The sequence below is a fragment of the Erithacus rubecula genome (genome assembly GCF_903797595.1).
Source record: "Erithacus rubecula genome assembly, chromosome: 16".
Lineage (NCBI taxonomy): Eukaryota > Metazoa > Chordata > Aves > Passeriformes > Muscicapidae > Erithacus > Erithacus rubecula.
In genome coordinates, this window is record NC_136668.1 from 16,732,473 (window position 1) to 16,745,238 (window position 12,766).

General features: G+C 44.9%; 1 protein-coding gene across 1 annotated transcript in view; it reads right to left on the bottom strand.

Annotated features, from left to right (window-relative positions):
- Positions 1 to 1,931: 1,931 nt before the first annotated feature.
- AFF4 (ALF transcription elongation factor 4) overlaps positions 1,932 to 12,766 on the bottom strand; it is a 43,125-nt gene continuing 32,290 nt past the window's right edge. The window contains exons 12-22 of the mRNA XM_079319990.1: positions 11,652 to 12,569; positions 9,667 to 9,755; positions 7,945 to 8,182; positions 6,902 to 6,999; positions 6,342 to 6,405; positions 6,064 to 6,200; positions 5,561 to 5,632; positions 4,819 to 4,912; positions 4,089 to 4,132; positions 3,076 to 3,296; positions 1,932 to 2,502 (exon numbers count right to left, since the gene is read on the bottom strand). Coding sequence (XP_079176116.1) covers positions 2,384 to 2,502; positions 3,076 to 3,296; positions 4,089 to 4,132; positions 4,819 to 4,912; positions 5,561 to 5,632; positions 6,064 to 6,200; positions 6,342 to 6,405; positions 6,902 to 6,999; positions 7,945 to 8,182; positions 9,667 to 9,755; positions 11,652 to 12,569 — 2,094 coding nt within the window. The 3' untranslated portion in view covers positions 1,932 to 2,383. The remainder of the gene's footprint in view (positions 2,503 to 3,075; positions 3,297 to 4,088; positions 4,133 to 4,818; positions 4,913 to 5,560; positions 5,633 to 6,063; positions 6,201 to 6,341; positions 6,406 to 6,901; positions 7,000 to 7,944; positions 8,183 to 9,666; positions 9,756 to 11,651; positions 12,570 to 12,766) is intronic.

Sequence of the window (12,766 nt, forward strand, 5' to 3'; positions counted from 1 at the left end):
TCCACATTTTATACAATGCAAAAAAAGCCTTCTGGTTGTTTGAAGCCAATTTCTAAGATCCACTGCTCTAGGGATAAGCGATGCGTTTTCAGGAGCCGATTTCGCGTGACACCAAAAGGTATTTGTGGGACTCTAGTTAAGGAAAAAAAATTCCCCGAGATGCCACCATTCCTGCTGACAGCAATGGTGACTGTGCACAAAGGAGCAAGCCAAGAACAGCCAGGCTGGCTAGTGCAGCACTACACACAAACCCACCCACGAATGCAACTTCTACCAAGGGATTTCTCAGCGTCAGAGGTGTGCGAGGCACTTCAGAGGAGGAAAGGAAACACAGCTGACAGTGTCCCATGCCCACGGCGGGGAGTTTGAGGGTACAGAGTTCTGTCTCCAACAGCAAAGACTAACAGAAAGGTGACCTTGCACAGTGATTCCATAAAAAGGATGCTCCAACAGACCTGGAGAGTGGAGTCAGGGAGAGCCCCAGGTCTGTTCCCCGTTTATCAATCCGGACGTAGCAAAGCTTTTCTGGAAGTACAAAACACGCTGGGACGCAAAGGAAGCTCTACGAAGATGCAGCTACCTTGTAGTAGGTTACTAATTTGCAAAACTTCTAAACTCTTAAAGCCCATAGGACATACTGCAGTACTAAGGAGCGTAGAATTCTATTCCTTCTCTCGAGGTTGCCGTGATTTTGGCACTTAACTACACCTACACAAAAAATTTAGTGCAATAATTTTCCTGAACATGCACGTTCATATCTGGTACAGAATAAAGGGTTCAATGGGAGAGAAAACAAAGCAGCATTCCACAATCTCACTCCAAAGGATTCAGAGTTGGACTCTGGGGAAGGAGACCACCACGATGAGTCAGTTTGTGTGACAGACACCGGGACTTTGAAAAAGGAAATGGAATTTTACCCAAGTACTGCAGAAGACCACTGCATACAGTATACCTGGTCCTGCTGTAAAACATCTTGTAAACAGTTCATAAAATCTTCATCTAAAAGTAAGGCATAAGGCACACCAGACATGTTGGGGGCACTAAGCAATACTGAAAGCAGTAGCATTTGAAACCTTTAACTCAGACAAGCACCTCACATGGAAAGGTACTTTGGTTTGCACTCAGAGGGGGCCACCTGCAGCTCCAGCAGCCCCCTCGGGAGTGGACGTTACGTGACATGAACGGGACCTTCACTAGCACGGGGTAAAGCCAAGTTTGCCATCCATGCTGCACAGAACAGAGCTCCTGCAGAGCAGCTCTGCTCCCACCCAGCCTGTAGTGTCCATCACCCAGCAGACCCTAAGAGGACAAAAATGGACCTAGAGTTCTACTCGAGATTCCTGGTTTCTCAGTCAATGGAAAAGATGCAAATGACGGTTCCGGTAGGAATTGAGCTACTCTTGGGTTTGGAACCTCCAAGTTCCCCAATTTTGTAACTGTCAAAAAGTGACAAGCACAGAAACAAAAGGGATTTGAAATGAAGAGATGCAAAAAAGCAGGAGATTGTCCTTTTCCAAAGCCTTTCCTGTTTGCATCGCACCCATCGGACTGAAGGTCATTCCTACACCATTGCCTGGACGTTACATTAAATGCAAATTACTGTAATGTTTTGTGATTGTTTATAGTGTTAATCCATGGCTTGAAGCTGCCTTGGAAATAATCCAAGGCAGATCCAGCTAAATATTTTTCCATATAAATTTTTTTATAATTCATTTAAATGAAGTATCTCAATACGTAGAAGAATATCTGGAACTTTTCTATTTAGTACAAATTCTGCAATAATAAATCTGTAGTTGTCATTTATTAGTCGACTCATAGGCATTAGGCATGAGAAGTATGGTGTCCCTACTCGTTAGAACCTATCAACCCTAGTTCCTTTTACAGGCTCTACCACCACAAGACATTACAGAGTAACAAAGCTCACGAAGTACTTAAATAAAGTGTCTAGGTTTAATTTCTAAGTACTCAAAAGGGGAAATTTAGGGAAGAAGAAATAGCTAAAACCAGCCCCAAAAGGGGCTTTTCAAAATTAAAATTAAAAAAATTAAAATAAATAGGATTTAGACTGACTATTCATGTATTGTGACTGGAATTCCAATGATCTATCCATGACAGATCAGCAAAACTACAACTTTTATGTAGCAAATTTTCAAATATTTAAATAACTTAAACCGGGAATACTGGAGAAGTCCACGAACCAGCTGATTTGGGGGGGGGGGGGGGGTTCAACACAAAACACAAATGAGGATGGGAGACATGGGAAAGCATTCCTTGCTCTTAGTGTCAACTAAGCAATGTGTTATGGCAGTCTTCCTTATTGACATGACACAGTGTTGTGGAGAGGATCAGAGGCAGCTGAAGGAGGGGCTGGGCTGGGCTCTCCTCACTTGGCGTCCAGGCGCAGCCAGTGCAGCCCCTGGCGGGTGTAACGCACCAGCTCCGTCATGATGCTCGTGTTGAACACCAGGGGCCCCATCACCTTGTCCAGTTCAGCAAAGAACTCTAAAACAGCACAAACACAGGTTAAAGGAGCACAGCTGCTAATCACACCCAACCTCAGCTCCCTGAGGCGGTCGCTGGGATGGAGAGAAAGGGAAGGAGGAGAGGGGGGAATGGGGGAGTCAAGAGGAAAGGTCCTTCCTAATCCATTTCTTTACTCTTTTGCTCAAGAGTGCTTGGAAACAGCTAAACCATTGCCAGACTTCTTGGTTTTCCTCTAAAACTTGCATTGCACTATTTGAAAAGAACTAAACTACTGCCAGAAGTAGTTACCACTGTCAAAAAGAAGTTACCAAACTACTTCCTTAAGAAGTCGTCACTAAAGAATTTCAGAAAGGGAAAAGCATCAAGTTCCTTTTCCTACACTCAACATTTTACAGGAAACACAATAAGGATTTTTATGTCACTACTCCAACACCACCCTGACAACCACAACACCAAGCCTGGGGTATCCCTACAACCCCAAGTGTCACTTTCCCCCTGATTTTGCAGAATTCAACACCCACCAACAAAATCAAAGCCTGGCAGTGTTGCAGCCCCCTGAGGAGGTTTCAGTGCCCCTGAGGCAGCCCTCACCTTTCTGCTCTCTCGAGAGCTGCTCTGCTTGTTCCCAGATTTCAGTGGCATAGAGGAAGTTGGAGGTGACCTGGACGTAGCTGGCAGCCATCTGGTGGATGCGCTGCGGGATCGTCACCGAGGACCCGCTCCCTGAAGGGTTGGCTGCCCCAGAAGAGTAATTTCCTGAATTCCCTGGAGACAGCTTTGGAGACACTGGAGATGGCATCCCAACAGGTTTGCTGCTCACACACAGGGGAAGATGGAATGGGAAAGGCAGAAATGCAGCAGCTTGAGACACATCGTGCTCTGAGATGTCCCCCTAAGATCTGCCCGCACTCAGGGTGTGGGATGGGAAAACATTTCTACTTTACACACCAAAAATCAGGATTTGCCCAACAGTAAATGAAAATCTCAAGCTGGGAACTGCTGAGGATGCTCCAATAATTACTTCTAGCTTGCAAAACTTAATTACCAAACCTGAGCATCTCAGCATTCAATAAAATCTTAAATTCATTGTTTAAATGAACTTTAAAGAGTAAGAACAAAAAATTATAGCTACCTGGTAATTCCACTGCCAGAATACTGCAGTGTATAACATTACTGCAGATAACACAGTGGAAATCTGAAGTGCCCTCCCTGAAACTCACTGAATAATTTATCAAAGCTCCATTATTGGGTTGAAAAGAGCAGAAGTGATTGCTGAACTATGGAACAGAGAATCCTGCAAGTGCCTGTAACCTCTGGCCTTGCAGCACTAATAAAACTCTTGTTTGGGAGAGAAATGCATTAAATTAAACACCAAAACTCCCTGGGATAAATGTCTTATGGGTTAATGGCACACTGCCCCTTTTTGAAACCCTGCAGAGCTGCAGCACCTCCCTCCACCATGATAATTACACAAAAAATGGATCAAAGTCCACACTCTTCAAATAATCACCCCAAAAGCTGCTCCCTGAGCCTCTCTGGCACACAGGAAATGGAGAAAACATCCTATAAACTGAGAAACAGAGGTAACAGATTTTACCACTCACCTTCCCATACCAGGGGACGGTGCTTGAGAATTATTGTAGCAGTTCTGTGGGGGGAGAAAAGACACATTTCACTTGATTTGTGTTTATACTTTCACCAGTTACATTTTATCTAGCTGTTGAATTGGTTCTTTTTAACCAAGCTTTTTTTTTGTAATTGTAATGTTCTCCATAACATCACATTGAACTGAAATTTAGGGAAATATCCTTTTTAACTGATGGCTCAGACACAAATTAAGGGGTTATTTTAGCAAAACAAACAAGTAGTCCATAGTCCCTTATGGGAACATTTTAATTTTTTCAGTGTTTTAATAGAAAGAATCTGTTATCACTGGCATTGAACAATTAAAGATATCCCAAATCTGAGAGATTTGGTATATGGTGAACCTGTGTCCTCTCAGCATTGAGAGCTGGAAGCTTCAGAATCAGCTGCACAGAAATTTAGATAGATAAATTGCCCATGAATTTAAACCCAGCCAATATCCCACTGCAAACAACCTTCTCCTTGAAGCCTACTACATTTATTAAAGAAGATCAAATGAACAGAGTTGTCATGCCAGGACCAGCAGGGTTGTGGTTATTAAAGCTCTGTCCAGCTTTAATACACCTTCAAATCCAGTTCTAAACAGGAGTTCACATGCAGCAGTCTGAAATTGGATTTGGGAACTTTAAGTGATGTAGAGCTTCCACACCATTCGATTTTAATGCTGTAAGAAAATACAGATGCAATTACCTTCAGATGTTCAGTCAGAGTTTTTGAGTATTTCAATGCACTTTCCTTTTTCAGTTTGAAAAGCCTCAGGTAGAGCAGAGCTTGGCACCGAAGGCTGCCCAAAGACAGGACAATTAAATCAGTCACAATTAAAGTCAGGATTTTCTCAACTCAGTGAATTTCAAAAATCTAATAGCTGTGGTCTTGATGTTCTCTCTGCCAACTCAGATCTCAATTGTAAGTCAACCAGAAAATCCACAACCACCTTGAAATTCTGCAGGGAACTGGAAGAGCTCTGTGTGCCTCAAGCTGGAACTGAAAGTCTCAGTGATGCTGCTGGGTTTGGGAAACACCACCCAGTTCCTTCCTAGACAAGGGGTTCATTTATTGCTCACCTGTGCCAGGACACCCTGAGCCCCTTCCAGGGAGAGCCTGGCAAAGAACCCCAAAGGGTTCTGCTCCTCTACACCTTCTGCAGCCACTCCCTCAGCCTCAGGGCTCCTGTCTGCCCCAAGGCAGCCCAAGTGGGATTTATCCCTGGCTCAGTGCTCAGAGGCACCTTCTGCTGTCACCCTTCAATGTTCCAAAGTCTTGGCCCCTGCTGGCAACATCCCCATTTACAGCAATCAGACACAGCTTAATTTCTGTGTACAGCCAAGTGGAAATGCCCAGTGTTTGGCTCAGGAACAGCCTGAGCTCAGTGTAAAGCAGCATTTTGTGTAATTACAGCTGTGCAATGCACCAGGAATCCCAGCACTCTCACCAAAGCACTGCCAGCCTCTTGTCTGCAGCCGTTGCATCTGGGGCCAAGTAATTCTTCAGTTTCATAGTGTATCTGCAGAGAAAGCAGCAGATCAGCCCCAAAACAAAAACTACTTCATCTATCATGCACAAAACACTCAGGTTCTCATGAATTTCCAGTTTCAGATGGCTCCTCTGTTCTAGGAACATCTCTCAGCCCTGAATAAAGCATTGACTCAGCAGTGACCAGAATAATTCTGCTCCTCTTGGGTCACTCATTGTGGAGGGACTTGAAGCCTCAACAGAAACCACCTCACCCTTCCTGGAAATGCTTTAAACTCCAGCAACTGGAACTAATTAGTCAGTGCTCCAGTGTTACTGGGAACAGATCAGTGTTACTGGGAACAGATCAGTGTTACTGGGAATGACAACAGATCTCAAAACCTCTGCATACCTGAAAGCTCTGAATCCCAGAGCTCCCCCCACCCAACCCACCTGCCCCTGCAGGATCTCTGCAAAGCTTACTTGATTAATTCCACAGTTTCTGAATACATAGGGAACGGGGACTTGGATTCCTGAGCATTTTTCTCCAATGCATTCCCACACTCAATGAAGGACACGACAGCATCCAGGTAGTACACGGCCTTCTCGAACCTGTCCGACTGCAGGGAGGAGAACAGCTCAGAACAGACTGCACAAAGGGCAAGGAAATCCCAGCACAGAAGGGCAGGAGAATGGCAGAGGCAGCAAACCAACCCCAGCATCAGGGGCACACACTGGGTGGCCACTGGAGATCCACTCACCAAAGCATCTGCATTATGTTTGAGCTTCTTTGCTTCCTGCAAATAATGATCAGCTGAGTAAGTCCTGCAAGAGAGGACATGGATTTAGGGACTGGAGCTACTCATTCACACAGCCTTTTGAAACTAGAGCTTCTTAATATTGTCACATTGCAGAGCTTTTCTGTTCTAACTCAAGCTATACCATGCTAAAACTGTTTAAAGGAATGTTACATTAGTTAACTGTATGATAAAAATGTTAAAAGTAGTTTCATGTTAATTCTCTAGTTTCAGGAAATTCCAACAATATTTCAACCAAGTTCTAAAGCAAAAAGTCATTTTACATTTAGAAACATAATTTCATCTGTAGTGATTTTAAAGAAGCTGACATCTGAATTGGCCCAACTGAAACCCCAAGTCTGCACAAGATGATGAAATACTAGTTTAATTTTCTTTCCAAGGTACTTTCTGTGACAAAGGGTTTGTGTGTACCATCTTCTGTGGAGCAAAACACCAGCTCTCCTCAGTGGGGAGCTGCCTGTGCTGGAGATCCAGAGCCCCCAGAGGGAATTTCCTGTCCTTACCTATCATCAAAAACAAGCTTTGCTCTCCTCGACTTCCCACTTTCCGTGGCCTGAGCAGAGGCAGGAGGGCAGCTGGAGGAATTGTTCAGGATCTTTTCCTGGAAGGGAAACCCATGCCATGATTACATGAAGAGCATTTGTTGTACCAATTACCCCATGGCTGCCCCCATTCCATTCCATCCAGGAAGGACAGTGTGCAGGAGCCCTGGGAGTAACTCAGCCCCAGGGTGCTCACTGCAGAGGGGAGGGAGCAGCCAAAGCTTTCCAGACACACCCAGGGCCAGGAAATTCCTCCCTCTATCTCCCCTGACACTGTTTCTAAACCCTGTTTTTCTGCTCTAACAGAGGTGAGAAGGATTTTGAGGATTTCTATCAACAAAATTCTGTGAATGCCTTTGCCTTGAAAAACCCACACAGGAGTAGTTACTCCTCTGAGAAAGCCATGAGTAAGCACACCTGAAGTATAAACCAACAAGCAGATCACAAATGAACAGCTGGCTTGGGGACATTTATATTTTTAAAATTCCAATACATCCATCTTCCCAACCTAAATCTCTTACAAACCATTTTCTGCACCATCTCCATAACCAGGTTTTCTCCCCTCCAACCATGGAGAGCTCTGTAAATTGCTGAGCTGGAGTTGAAATAATCTTTCTACAATGTCATAAAAAGAGATCAAGAGCTTCCCATCTCAGCACTGAGCTCCTGCTGTCCTTTGAAACCAGGACAAATCATTTTCTGTTCTGAGGAGACAGGAGCAGCCTCCCAGTTCCATTTCCAGTGTGCAGCTTTCTAGGGATGTTCTTATTCACCACTTCAACAATGAACAGGCAGCAGCAGCCACCAGGGGATGACTAAACCCACTTCTCTATAAACACAGCAATTTGGCAGGATAAGCATTTGTAGTCCATGATCTCTCCAAGCTGTTTTCTCATTTATGGCCTTTCAAAGGTCTTGAGCTCTATGACAGGAATGCATATCTCAAACTAATGATGGAAATGGTTTCTTAGACCAAACTAAAAGGGACAGAACCAGCCCTTCACCTTGGCTTCCTTGGCACTGCTGGACCCCTTCCCCTCTGTCTTCTTCTGCTTGGAAGAGGAGCTGCTCTTGCTGCCACTGCTGCTCTCCTTGCCTGGGTTGCTGTTGGATTTTAGGGATGAGGACTGACTGACTGTTCTCTTCCTGGAGCCATGTTCCTGCTTGGAATCCTTCTGCAGGGCTGGGGCAGCAGGGGAGGGCAGCAAATCCTTCTCTTTAACAGCACTTGGCTTTGAAGACCTGGAAAAGAGGAACAAATTCAGGGTTTGGGCTTCTTGCCTTAACAAACAAAACCAAAACAAACAAAAACAACCCCAAGAGCACAACACATAAAAGTCTGATTTTTAAATCTTAAACTAAACACCTTTTTTTACCCCCCAAAGATTTTTCTTGTCATCCCCAGCTTTGGAGAAAAGCAGAATAATCCTCTCAGTGAGTAGCTTTCTCCAAAGCCAGACTGAACTTGTTTTCACCATTTTATTTGTCCTGACCTGAAAACACAGGCAAAACCAGACAAGTTGTAACCATAAAACCACACCCCTGCAGCAGCTGGGTACAAAAAGCACCCAAAGCTCCCAGTTGCAGCAGTGGGAGCCAATTGCTGCACCAGGCTGTCTGTGCACTGCAGGCAGCCAACAGCTCCAGGGAAAGATGCTCCAGATAAACCTCTGGAAGCCAGGGAATGGAAACTGCCCCAGCACAGCCTTTCAGGACACCCTCACCTGGCTGCTGAGGGATGCTGTTGGCTATTCCTGCCTTCCCACCATTATTATTTCTAGAAAATCATAGTTTCATTTCATTAAATGTCCTTCAGAGAACTGCACTGGTAATCAAGCAAACACCAGAAAAAAATCAAATATCAGGTAAAAAAAAAAAAGAGGTGTATTCATTCTTTCTGCAGCTGATCCCTCACAAACAGTAAGACACTGTTTAATTCAGAAGAGGCAAACAGAAGTTGTAGCTTCCAAATTGCTGCTGTTTCTCACATCTTTGTAATTTGGCAATTACTCATTGGACAGGAATATTTTCCATGACACAATTATACCAGTTTTCAGTTGCTTGAACTGAAACAGAAGTTTCAAAATGCAGTGGAAAAAAAACTTCATCTCTCCTGTGGATTAACACTGACCAAGAAATCAATCAAATAAAGGCATAACAGGTGTTGTAAAAAGCATGGGGAACCCAGAAATAGCATATTAAACAATGGTGCTGATCTCCTAATTCTGTATTGCTTTGCTTTGGTATCAGCCACACTTTTCTTGAACTAACAAATCAAGGAGATGGAAGGCTAAATCTCATGGATCCAAAGCTCAATGCCATCAGCTTCCCAAAGAAAGCCAGTTCAGGAGTTTAGACCCAGCTTAAAATGTACTAACAGAGAATTACCAGATGGGGTTAATTTAAAAGCACAGATTTTGATTTCTAGACCAAACTCCAGTGTGTATCAGAGAAAACCAGGAAGGAAATATCCCCTTCACAGGAGAAGTCAGCTCACTTTGTTAAGGAGCACAATTGTCCTTAGCCAGTGTTTTTGGGATGGAAATCCATTTCCACCAATTGCTTGTAGAAGCTCTGAAGTAAATTTGTTTGAAGGGTAAGAAAAAAATGAAGTTTTACCAATTATTTGAGGGAAACTTGGGGTGGGAGAGAGGAGAAAGGGGGAAGATGAGCACCATTCTCTCCATGGGCAGCCTGAGCTCAGGGCAGGAAGAGCAGATACTCACTCCCTGCTGCTGGAATTCTTGTGTCCTGAGGGAGCTTTTTCTTCCAGTTTCGTTTTCTTGCTTTCACTGGCTCTGTTTTCATCCTCGTTCTGAGCAAAGCAAATGAGAAAAACATCCAGCAAAGATCCACATTTACCCATCACTGAGAGTGACAGCATTTCTCACATCATTCAGCAGGTGTTTCAGAGTTAAACACAGACCCCAAAACCATGGCCTACAGCACCTCATCCTGAGCAAATCCTCACCAGATCCTGACACTGGAACAAAATGAAAATCTCAGCCTGGCCACTGAATTACAGCCTGATAAAAGCAGCAACAGCCAAGTTGTTCATTTCAGCACAGATAAATTATAACCATGACATCTCAGCAAAATCTGCCAAGGGCTTTGGCAAGACCAGGAGACAGATTTGATGTTGTAGGGTCTAAAGAGGTGTCTGATGAATGCCAGGAAAGAATAAAAATCTAATCAGTCTATTAAAGTCAGCTCAGAGATGTTGAAGACTAGGTATTTATATCAATTTAATCCTCAAGTCACAGGAGGGATCAATACAGTGAATAAGAGGGAAGATGGGGCCTTGCAGAGTAAATCATCTGGTAACAAACCCCAGGGTAAAACACCAAAGGTTTTGGTTTTGTTACTGATGCTGCAACCTGAGAATTGTGATCAAGGAAACCCAGGAAATGCAGAAAATCAAAGTGGGCAAAGGGGGTGCTGTCCTTGCCTCACACAGGTTTCCATCCTCTCAGGAAGCACCAGAGTGACCTGAGTTAACATTAAACCACCTCTTTTCCTGGGATAAAGCCTCAGTTTAACTGGTGGTTTGGATGTGAGGGCACAGATCTTTAATACTGTAATTCCAAATGTGTGGTTAAAGACAAAACTGGTCAGAGAGGGAGAAGCCAGGGAATTCAGCCCCACTGGAACATGTGAGTGCATTCCCAGGAACATCAGGAGTTACACAGTGACACCTGCACAGAGGAATTGCTCACTGTTCTGGGCAGTTATTCCCCTTTTATAAAATCAGCTCATTTCATTTCCTCAGCCAGAGAAAAGAGGAATCTTAGGAAGAGTACAGGATAAATCTGCAGTTACATGTCAGGGCTCCTGCAGGACAGACTTCAGCAAGTGATCAAGTTTACTTTGGTGTAACTGAAATGATCCATCTCCTCAAATGACTCTGGGAATGATCTCCCAGAATCCTGGGATTGCAGATGGCAACAGAGTCTCCAAGCCCTGTCAGATCCCTTTGAGATGGTAAAATGAAAAGCTCAGAGTGACATCCAGAGCAGGACAGGGATTTTTGAATCCCAGCCCCAGGGCCTCATAGCCCTGCACTCCTGGAAACCAGACTCCCAGGGATCCCATCTGACAGCCCCAGGTTTGCCCTTTGTACAGAGTGTCCCAGTGCTGAGCTTTCAAAAAGCAGTTTCAAATTACACCAGCATTGACTTCTCACATTCCCCCTCCAAGAGTAACCCTGCTAGTCAGTTCCCCCACTGACCCCTGCCTACTTTACTGCCCCCCAGCCATTCCTTTTCCTTCTAGCTGGAGAGATGAAATGCTTTTGGAAAAGATTCAGTATTACCATGGAGAGATCCCCCTGCCCCCAGTGAAGCAGCACCTGAGATGTTTGCTGCTGCTGCCAGGCCCCTGCCCCAGCATCCTGGAAATGGGCAATTCCATGGCTCAGGGAGCTGATCCAGCTGAAAATTGACTTTTGGGTTTTTTTCCCAAGTGGATTTCCCACTGGATCAGCTGCCTGAGCCAGGCTGCAGAGCACCAGGGATGTTCCAGGGAGGCAGGAGAGGATGCAGAGCTCACAGACCTGTGACCTCCCTGAGCTCTGGCCCCAGGGCTGACACTGCTCCAGCTGTTTCTGTGAGAAAAGCCCATCAGTCTCCTGTAACAGCACAGGGATGACCCACACAAGGCATGACCTGGATTCTGGGGGCTGAGAGAACAGGGATGTGCCCTGAGTGCTCACCTGTTTGTGTTTCCTCTTGCCTTTGGTGGAGCTCTTGTCCGAGGGCTGTTTCTGCGATTCCCGCCCGTGTTTCTCTGGAGCACTCTTCTTCTCTGCCTTGGCAGCATCTGCCTCCTTGTAAGGCTTCCCTGGTATCCTGGATAAGAGGCTCAGGTCAATCTTCACAATGAGTGGGTACCTTTCATCAGGATCACTCAGTGGGGACAGAAGCTCTTTCTCTTCCATAGGAGAGAACATTCTTTGCCGAAAAAAGCTGTCATCCTCCTCCATGGAAGATTTAACAGGAGTCCTATTGCTCTCAGAGTATTTGGGTGTTTGGGAGGAAGGAGGCAGACTCTCATTTTCATCTGAATCAGAGGATGAGGTATCTGTTTCGATGAATTCCCTGGATTTCTGGGCAGATTTGCTTGAAGCCTTGTATTTCTTTTTCTCTGTTGTAGGTCGAGGGGAAGACTTGGGCTCCTTCTTTATATTGGGTTTCCTGGAGCCTTTGGTGGCTGCCTTGTGCCTGTTTGAAGGGATATTTGTTGCCATGTCTACTGGGGTTTCACTTTCTATTTTAAGACCTCCTCTGGGCTCTTCCACAGATGTCTTTTCTGCTTTCTTGGGCTGTTTTTTGCCTACAGTCCTCCTCTGAGTCGAGCTGTCGCTCTGGGCAGGTGATTTCTGCCTCCCACGACTGCTCTCTGAGCCCTTCTGGGTGGGTTTGGAATCTCTCCCTGGTGTAGAAGAAATGGAGTCCTTGGATCCACCTTGGTCAGTGTACCCACTCCCTGTGCCCTGATCCCGTCCCTCTTTCTTGTAGCCTTGGGAAGAAGGGATATTGCTGTCCACGGAAGAAGCTGGTGACACTTTATGGGAATTCACTTTATTTAACCAGTTATCCAGCTGCCACTTGTTTGTGGGTGGTGGCTCTGGCTAAAAACAAAGTAAAAAAAAACAGAGTTAGATAATATATTTCCCATTTCTTTCATCTTTTCCACGTACCGAAGCACAAGATACACCCAAAACCTGAGATAAATAAATGAAACACAGGCCCAAATAACTCAAATATTCCCTTTGTCTGCTACCAACAGGCTTTTTAGGGTTCTGATACCATATCTAACTCTGCTCTC